This window comes from Dicentrarchus labrax, unplaced genomic scaffold (assembly GCF_905237075.1).
Source record: "Dicentrarchus labrax unplaced genomic scaffold, dlabrax2021, whole genome shotgun sequence".
Lineage (NCBI taxonomy): Eukaryota > Metazoa > Chordata > Actinopteri > Moronidae > Dicentrarchus > Dicentrarchus labrax.
In genome coordinates, this window is record NW_026136722.1 from 16,838,658 (window position 1) to 16,848,752 (window position 10,095).

General features: G+C 41.2%; 1 protein-coding gene across 1 annotated transcript; it reads right to left on the bottom strand.

Moving 5' to 3' along the window:
- Positions 1–351: 351 nt before the first annotated feature.
- Positions 352–10,003, bottom strand: stard3 (StAR-related lipid transfer (START) domain containing 3). Its single transcript, XM_051387802.1, has 15 exons — positions 9,877–10,003; positions 8,437–8,675; positions 8,264–8,341; positions 7,887–7,964; positions 7,733–7,786; positions 7,196–7,313; positions 7,003–7,104; positions 6,640–6,695; positions 6,463–6,555; positions 5,220–5,282; positions 3,611–3,706; positions 3,434–3,513; positions 3,161–3,265; positions 2,926–3,019; positions 352–2,339 (listed from the first exon to the last, which is right to left on the bottom strand). Exons 2-15 carry the CDS (start codon positions 8,647–8,649, stop codon positions 2,217–2,219), a joined length of 1,353 nt encoding a protein of 450 aa, XP_051243762.1. The 5' UTR covers positions 8,650–8,675; positions 9,877–10,003; the 3' UTR covers positions 352–2,216.
- Between the last annotated feature and the right edge of the window lie 92 nt (positions 10,004–10,095).

Below are 10,095 nucleotides of genomic sequence, written 5' to 3' on the forward strand. Positions count from 1 at the left end.
TAGCTGTGGCCTTTTTACAACAGTAAGGCTGTCACGTGACATAAGCTCAAGTCACAGGGTATTATTGTTCCTGACATAAACACCCCCAGGCTCCATTGGTGGAAAATATGTGGGTAAAATCTACCATGATAACTCATTAAGCAAGTCATTCAGTATCACCTGGTCTAATGTAGTCACAGTGGGGGAACAATGAAAGCATCTGTATCATTATGTAGATTATCACCAGGCTGTTAGGAAATACATCCACACCAATAGGTTATACAAGGTACACAATACATAAAGCAAGATGTATTATATATTGTATTATATTAACAACTTTAGTCTGTAAGTTCAATGAGGTGGAACACTATCATGAGTTCATACATTTTATTAGACATAAGACACTGGTTAAGACTCAAAAAATGTTGGTCAGTATTCCTGTGATGGCTTAAATTAACAGGTTTGATGAATGATCCATAGACACATAGATTCAAAAACAGAAACTGAAGTCCTCAGACAGGCTGCATATGCATACAGTATACCTTTGCTTAAGATATTAAGCATTGGGTGAACAGCATACAATAAATGCAAAGCAAAAGAAAAGGCTGACATGTAATGTTACTGTGATAAAGGCACCAAATTTTTGATATCAGTAATTCACTTGACATTCTCTCTGTACAGTACATGGCTAAAATCAACCCTGACAAATTATCCAGTTAAATCTCAATAGTCACTTGTTTTGGACTAAGAAGGAATAATATCAGACTGTGATTGCAGCATCCACACATACCTGGGCTTACAAAGTAAAATGCCTCAAGCCCTTGTGGCTCTGTTGTGACTATGATGTAGTAAATGACCACATCGTAGTCAAAACATCACAGTTACACCCATAAATATAAGTGTGAACAACTCAATAAAAGTTGTTCTTGCCTTATTTATCAAAATTGAAAAGCAGAAACATGGTCTGTTGCCAGTTATCCTTACATATGCAATGATAACATGTTTTTTCTGAGGCGCAGTCTTTGAAAACAAAACTAAAACTCAACAAGCTAGAAGCAACATTTCTAAATAATTAAAAACAATATAATGCTCCATGATGCAAGAAATGATAGAAAAACCTTGATCAGTGCCATATCTTGGTGCCTGAGGGGACGCCAGTACTAATGTCAATGAAAATCATATCAGTACAGTAATAATGATGACAAATAATGAGTTCAGCTATTTTACCACAAGGCCACTTGAGGTTATTGGCACAAAGGATAACTTTAGGAGGTATACAGCATCCTAAATTCTAAACATTATCATCATTTGTCTGAGCTGAGCTTGATAATACATCAGCCTCCTGATCTGACTCCTCATCTGACCTCCTGGCCGATCCCAAAGTGCAAAACAAAAGCAGTATTAAAAACCTACAGTAATAGTAATGATTAAATGTTAGCGGATATATGTTTGCACCCTGGGACTGGGGATTGTGTAAAACCAAGGAACTTTCACTATGTGGATCAGTGGTGTCTCCCTCTTGTGGTGATTAGACAGCGAGTGACTTATTTCCCCATCGATCACAGTGTAGTAAAGGAGAATAAACTGTGTGGAAATAGCTTTTACCCATTCAAATTAAGTGTTAAATATGGCTATGTCTATTTGTTTTAGGGCGGATGCACCAGAGAAATAGATTTAAGGTGCAGTGAAAACATACACACTGAACAAACAAAAAGAAAAAGCAGCAAATAAAAGGCCAACAATGTGTGCAGTAAGATAAGGCTCAGAGAGACAGCTGCTTCATACCATTGCATTAGTTAATTTGTAACAAGAGAGAGAGATGCCCACACAGTGAGAATCACTTAAATCCTCATCCAGGTTCTCTTGTTTCAGTAACTCGTCAGGTTCATGAAACACAGTTCTCATTGCACGGTGAGGGAATCAGCCAAACAATTACAGGTCCACATAAAAATCTGGATGTGATCACGCTTCAAAAACAACATTGAAGTGTAAGATTGAGGAGGAAAATAGTCTTTGATCACCAAATTACTCCTCCTCTTCTCCTGTGAGTGAAATGTGGCAAATGTGTGGTCTCATGTCTCCTATGCGTATAAGTGCAGTCTTCTCAGTCAGGGTAGCGCATTCCTTCAGCTTCGATGCATCACAAGGGTACTGCTACGCCCATTTTTCGAGGTTCACTCAAAGAAATCAGTAGTGACACCTCTCAGCCAGCTGTGCACAGTTCCGCCTCTCCTGTTTTAAGTGTGGTGGTGTGAGCGGAGAGAGGGCCTCAGCTCCGCGATCCGCTGGCGCAAATGGGACATGAATTCAAACATGGTGGCGGCCAGACTCTGGTGGATGAGGTAGCGGGGCAGTCGGCCCTGATGAAACAAAAAGTGAAGTTTAATTGTGCACTTCTTTCAGGTAAACATTTTGTGCTTACATGGAATATATTTCACTTTTATTTACATTTATTGATTTTTGTTTATTTTCACATGCATGTTTCACTTTTTAGTCATGTTTGCAGCATGACTCTATGGATGAAACATGAAACATAAACATGGCAAACGTTACACCTTACCAGCATGTTAGCTTTGTCATTGTGAACATTGTAGCATGCTGTAGCTGCAGTACAGCCTCACAGTCGCTAGCATGGCAGTGCTTAGTCTTGTTTATATATTTTTCATTTTCCCCAAGTTGTTTTTTGGTTTCAGTGTGTACTGTAATTCAAGTGTTCCTACTTGTTATTTATGCATTTCTATTAATGGATTCTAGCATAATTACAGAGGGAGTCATGTTTAAAACCTCCAATTTGCTCTATTTTTCTGCACCCTGTCACTGTTTGCTGCTGCGACAGCCCCTTTCCTAAATAGGCAATTTTAATTGAAAATCTTTGAGATGAAGACCATCCCATCTTGCCTCAATTAACAGAAAATGGTGGAATACTAGCTGTGTGCATGTTCTCACCTTTAAGTCTGTGTTGAGGACCCAAATAAAGGTGCAGACGGACGGGTTACTGCTTGATTTGAGGACCACAAATCCTCCTGGACCGTTCTCTCCCCTGAGGCCAGAAATAAAGGTAGAAGAGAAGACAGAGAAGTTCAAGAAATAAAACCAACACAGCTGCACTTTTATCAAATCGATACGATGCTCTAATTTACTGGATCAGTGACAAGGAGTCCGGCTAGAGGCATGGTCTGACCTGACATAGCGACCGCTTGGAGGTTTGGCTTCGTGGTCGGTTGCCATGCCAGCAGACAGGTAGCAGTCTCGCTTGCGTTCCACCCGCCGAACATTAACAAAGTCCCTAAAGGGAGAAAAATCAATCAGTCCATCAATTTACTTCATTTCAGACCTGCAGTTCGCATGAGATGAAGATAAAAAGACAGAAAATAATACGAAGAAAAGATGACAGATAGGAGAAAGCAAAAAAAAAAAAAAAAAAAAAAGCCTGCTGTATGCGTTGCTGATGTACCTCGCTGACACAACTCCCCCTGCTGCTCCAGAGGAGACATCATATGAGACCATAGTGTTGTCATCAACCCTCTGAAGGATCTGAGAAGGCAAAAAGCACTGTTAAGACTTCCACACAAAACAACTGAACACAGAAGAATGAAAAGAAACATAAGTAAAAATATGTCTAAGTTCTCACCTGGCAGGCGGAAACAGTTTTATTCCACTGGACCATCTTCTCTGGTTGTAGAATCACCTCCTGATACACAAGCTCAGCTGGACACTGCATAAAGGCCTGAACAAAAACAATACTGCTCTTCAATGCACTGTCCACAGCTGTGGGTCAAATCCACAAGAAATACGACATAACACATTTGTTGGTTTTCTGGGGCAATCTTGTCATTTCCGTATTGTTCACATGATGCCCCGAGGTAAAGGTCAGTGCTACGGAACTCTAAAAAGCCTAATTTTAGTCAGCAACTACCAGCATTTGTGTGTTTACAATAATTCTCGTGCTGGAAAATCCCATCAGTGTTACAACATGACATATTGTACAATGGATGATCTTGGGACAGTTATTTCAATGCTTGCGTAATACTGTGATTTACATACAAACAGGACAAAGACAAACTGTATGCAATCATACTCACCAAAGTTTAAAAGGCGTCAGAGTAAAATTTGAATTAATAATGTAAGTTAAAGTAAGTTAACTAGCTAGCTCCTACTGGCTACAGTAGCCAAAGAGAAAGACTGTGTGTTCATGCGCTTCACAGAGTTGTGTGTGTTATTGGCGTCAGAATAGTATAAAGAATTTCGACTGGTGTGACCGTCTCTGAGAACAGTTTTATAATCAACACGTTGCAGATGTTGCTCCGAGTTAACCAGCTAGCGGCTGCCGTTACAACTCATGCTTTACTTAGATGAAGTAAAAACAGACTCACTGACGTAACAAAAAATTTACATATGTGACTATTGTTTGTAGAAGAAAACCACAACCATTTGTTTTACAGAAATAAAGTGTTTTAGGACAGCAGCAGAATAGTTGCAGAGACCGATCACGTCAAGTAGCCAAGTGTCATATATGTCAATTACAAGCACGTTAAGACTAACACGGGCCGAGTTTGTTATACACTTAGGAGAAATGTAGAAAACTCTCTCATTGTTACACAATGGAAGAAAACAAACCATAAATAGATTCTACCATCACTAAAATAAGCCTGTAAGTCAAGCTGATCAATAATTTAACACATTTAAATCTGTGGCTGTGTTTGTGACCCAGGCCTTGATCCTCATTTACGGTAAAATCCCCACAGCTGTAATCTGTGGAAAACAGTGTCTCAAACAGCCTTCTGTTACACAGCCTCCCGTAAACGGCAGACTTCCTCTCTGGGAAATTACACATGCTTAAGGAACTCCTTTGCAGCGTGACCTGCTCTGAAGCGAGTGGAACAGCACCAGGAAGTCTCTTTATATCAGATTAAATTTAACACCCCATTAGTCTCCATTATTTCACCACTGTGCCCTTTAGAGGTTGTTCAAATACATATGTGCAGCAAAGTGTACTTAATTCAGTTTGGAGTGATTGTGAAAGCTGCACTAATATACAGCCTGGCCTACTCTTTACTGTTAGAGCAACAACACTGGAGAACAGGTCAGAATCTGTCCTAAACAGAGAACAACAAAGAGACTGAAGACTGTCTCCGCTAATATTGATACTGGATTAAAATATTCATGTTAAATGTCTCAAACATCAGCATATGTTTTGGTGAGACACAGTTTCACAATGAATGCACAAAGGGCTGCTGTACCTTAAGAATGAAAGTCTTTCCATGGAAGGGAATCTCCAGAGTGTACACAGAGTCTCCCATGTCCTGACATGAAACACAATACTGTTAGTATCATGATGCTTTTTCTTTCATTTCAGTTTATCTGATGAAAGCTAAAGAAAAACACTATTCACTCAGTCAGAAGATCAGATCACATTCCTGATGGTACAATGCAGATCACCCTTTTCTTGAATGAAAAACTCTCAGATTCATAACCGAGATATGAACTGAAAACATTCCTGCAGTGAACAATGTGGTAGGACAACACATCTGGTTCCACGTTGGAAAAATATTGACGAGTTTAGAGTCCAACTAATAAACTCTAAATACTAAACACATTTAAAAAGGACCAGTGTGTACGATTTAGTTGCATGTAGTGAAAAACTACGGAGGCTGCCTAGAGTCAGTGTTTGGTTTGCCCATTCAGGGCTACTGTAGAACAACAAAGGTTATAAAAACACGGCGCTTCAGTTGATTATACACTAATGAAAACATTCCTATGAATATTTCATTAAATGTCTGCTAATAGATCCTCCTAAACGTTACACACTGGACCTTTAATTACCTATATAGATAAAAAAATTGTAAAATATCTGGCAGTAAGTTGTAGTTTCATTACTTTAAATGTTTATCTTTAGCTTTTATTTCTTCTCCCTGAACAAGCTATTCAACAGGACCTGTAAGGGATTAACAGGATTTATATTCAATACACAGAATATGCCGACCAGTACTGGATATTCAAGGCTGGTAGTTCAACATTGGGAGAAAAATCTGATAAAGATTCATCAGTTTATTTTTAATCAACATGAACTCATAACCTAAAAAAGCAATCTTGATAGGTGTGTTAATGAATTGTGACCCACACACATACTAAGCAGTGTGAAAAGCAACTTGTCAGTGCTCTCTGGTGGACGAACGTATGTAATGGAGGCACTAATCTAAATTAACCCAACCCTAGTTTGGCATTGCTGTAGAAGAATTTCTGGTTACTTATCAGCTAACATATAAGCCAATATCACTGGGATCATTCATGGGAGCCGTTGCATGTTACGGTGCAGACAGCTGTACTGATTAAAACTGAAGCGAATCTATTCTGTCCGACAAGTGTGAGACTGAGACAGCTTGAGGTTACTGAACTACTGAACCAATCCAAACCACGGGAGAAGGAAGGAAACACTTCTCTACTGGATGAATCAATAATGTTGAAGCAAATTCACACACTCACGTTGTTTTTTTCAAATTTCCAGTTGTCCTCCTGAGCTAGGATCTGCTCGACCACAGACATGGCCTCACGACCCTGTCTGACATACTCCTTCTCCTGGAATACGAGTGGGAGAAAGCAGAAAATCAAAGTCATGAAACAGGTGAGGAGCATAAACTCCCCTCAGACTGATGCAGGTACCTGTGCAGTGACAGCTCTGCGTCCAAGACCCTCCTCATCCAGATCCTCCTCAGAGCCTGCAGACACAAGTTTAGAACCAGAACTTAGTGTGTGGGTTACATGTACAAACACTAAAGAACTAACCCATTAATGCACACACTGACTATTTGGTTTGTTCTTTAGTTGATGGTACAGCTTAAGAGTGACAGGAAAGGGGGAGAAGAAGGGGGAATGACATGCAGCAAAGGGCTACAGGCTGGATTTGAACCGGTAAAGACTCAGCCTTGGTACATGGGATGCCAGCTCTACCAGGTGAGCTACCAGGGCTCCCCACTTCAGGCTGAGTAAACAAGAACAAGATCTATGGAGACAAGCAGACATCACCTGCGACAGATTCAGGTGGAGAGTAGAACTGTCCGTCTGAAACAGCACGCGGGTAGATCATGGGGGCTCGTTCGCAGGCTGAGTTCACCACCGCTAGGTAGGCTGAGGTCAAAAGGCAAAAGATATTTCAAAAAGGGGGAGAAATACATTTTTGTCGAGTCGCGTTAAAACTTGCCAGGAATGTTCCTCTTACCTCTCTCATCATCGGCCTCCTGAGGAAGCACCTTGAAGTCGAGGAACCAGGTCTCCAGCCAGGCAACAACAAATGAAGTGATGGGTAAGACGTAGCCAAAGGCATTCTGGGACAGGAGCTGTGTAGAAAAAGAAACTACGTCATCATCTCAGGGGGCTGCAGGTCATTAAAAATACTAGAAGTACTATTACAACTTCCACAACAGAAGAGGTAGTTGTATTTCATGTTGGTTTACTTCCCCGTCACTGAATGCACAAAGTTAAGAGAGCTGTAAAAGTGTCTGTGATAAAGAACTTGACACTAAACTGAGGTCAAAATACAGACAACGAAATGTCTTTGATCCTTTTTGCTGCAGACAAAACAGTCAAATCATAAAAACAGCTCATCAGCTCAGACCGCAGATTTACTGGCATAAATGAGGAAGTGAAAAATGTTCTGCCGGTTTTCAATATGTTTGCAACACTCACACACTCACACACACTCTCACACTCACACATATATACAAGTGTGAAAGTATAGAGGGGGCAGGACACTCACATTAGATATGATGACTTTAGCAACGAGGAAGACGCTGGTCACTAGAGTGGTAACCTGTAGAGGAAGGAGTTGTATTATAACTCGTGTCCAGATCTTGCCAGTAAGAGAGTTGACATTATTTCATCAGTGTGTGTGTTTGACTCAGCTCACTTACCGCAATAACCCACCAATGCTTCAACCGAAAAGCAGCGTAACCCAGCTGCAGACACAAGAAACGAAACACCGCGAGGAGCTGAGACGAAAAAAGGAAAATGACCTCAGGCATTTAACGGTAACACGTGCCGCAGACATGTTGACTTATGCAAACATTTTCTCCTTTTGTGTCAATAAATGCAGACGTGCGACCAACCATAGCAGCTCATTCAGATACAATAAATCCGACTTTATAACACTATAAACCTGCTCTCTTTGAAATACAAGTAGGAGGTTTAACGTAAGTATCTGCTCGCCGATGAGCGGTCATTGAAGGGGCTCATCCTGATCATCTAACAATGAAATTAGACGTACGCAGACTTGGATTGACCCACTTACAAAGATGTCAAAGAAGGAAGACCTGTAGTCATAATGGATGACCTCGGTTTCTAAGCTGTCCTTGATTGAGCTGGAGATCTGCGGGAGAACAGAGTCCACATCAGAGTCAAACCATCACTGCTGTATAGACAGAAACCAAAAAGACTGTCTGTTAAACCCAACTGAACACTCACATTCAGCTCAATAATCCACAGAAGGGAGATGAAGAGCAGATCGAACGTCACGAAGAGACAGAAGGTGCGGCGGACGTCAGAGATGGCTTTGCGCTCTGCGGGCGGTACGAACAGGTACGGGGAAGGGAGGGACAGCGACGTAGAGTAGGAAGCGTTCAGGGAGGCGATGGCAGGGAGGCTGCCCCCGAGCTCCCCATAGTCTACACCTGGCATTCCTGCGGTGAGACAGGAAACTCCCCCTGCAACAAGGGAGAGAAAGTTGGTGGACTGCTGGTTATATTTAGTACCACTGTCCTTCTGTATTAACCAACACGGTGTAAATATATTAGATACATATACCTGTGAAATTCAGTGATAATGACAAACAATCAAGTGAACTAAGAAATTATCATTGAGGTTCAGATACAGCGGTGAATCGACATCCAAAAACATTTGGTGAACAAACCACGTTGCACTGAAGTTATCGGACATAATTCGGGCTTTCATTAGTCTGCACCTTGTGTGTGTGTGTGTGAGTGTGTGTGTGTGTGTGTGTGTGTGTGTAAAAAAAAGATAACAGGCAGTAAAAACAGCAGATAAATAACTTTCATTACTGTCACTGTTTTGAATGTAGTCTCATGACTTTCCATCAGGTTTAAGAGCCAAAAAAAAAACAACAACCACATGATCCATTTGTTATATTTTGATGCAGTTTGATTGTAAACGTTCATTAGTTTGTTGGCTGCATCATCTAAATAGATGTGGTTGAGATAAAGATCTTATGACAGAGTATTAGAGGTGTCATTGTTGTCTTATTTCCTCTCTGCACAAAGAACCACAGTCTTCATGTAATGCCACATTTAAGATAATGTTTCTCCATGGTCGATGTTTCCATTACACAACCAACTCCAGGACACAGAGACTGCTGCAGCATCCTCACACACAGATATACACACAGATATACACACAGATATACACACAGTGTGCCTTTATTTAACGATCAGTTGTTTGTTTGTTCTGGAGCATCTGTTGCTCTCAGGTTTCTCTCTGAATGCCTGTAACAGGAAGGGAGTTTGTTGTTCTCACTAACAAGTTTGACCACAGGACTCCAGTGAATCAGTCAAGGCTCCTCGTAGACAATGAACAACCGGTGTTAAACACAGACAGACAGACAGACAGACAGACAGACAGACAGACAGTCTCACGGTTTGATGTCTCTTGTCAACCATCGCTGATTAAACGAACATCAGCTAACTAACTAACCCCAGCGGGTGTTAGCTACTCTGGTTAGCTCACGCCGGCTAACTTAACGTTAAAAACCTTCGTGTTTTGTGAGCAACTTAACTCTCGTTTGCGGTTTAACGCCGTGAACAGCGATTTGAAACGAGAGAATAAAGATAGTTTTACCCCTACGTTACATTTTCATTAAAAAAAACACACATATTAAAGCATTAAACTCACTTGATTTACCGCAACATCATCGCCTGCCAGAGCTTCCGGGCTGACCTTTCAAAGAGTAAATATCGCGCCAAGATGCGTCGCTGCTCCACGATCGCCTGACCGCCATCGCTCTAAGAGTCATACTGCGCTATTACGTCATTACGTCTGACTTTGACGTTGGTGGAGTGGACGGTCGCTTGAGTGTACGTTCACCGGTGTTTGGCGCCCTCCAGTGGTCAC

Coding starts and splice junctions, on each gene's coding strand:
- stard3 (XM_051387802.1), bottom strand. CDS start 8,649: ATGCCAGGTGTAGACTATGGGGAGCTCGGGGGCAGCCTCCCTGCCATC. Junction 7,965..8,263: donor CTTCCTTCTTTGACATCTTT/GTAAGTGGGTCA, acceptor TTTTCGTCTCAG/CTCCTCGCGGTGTTTCGTTT. Junction 3,266..3,433: donor GGGGGAGTTGTGTCAGCGAG/GTACATCAGCAA, acceptor TTCTCCCTTTAG/GGACTTTGTTAATGTTCGGC.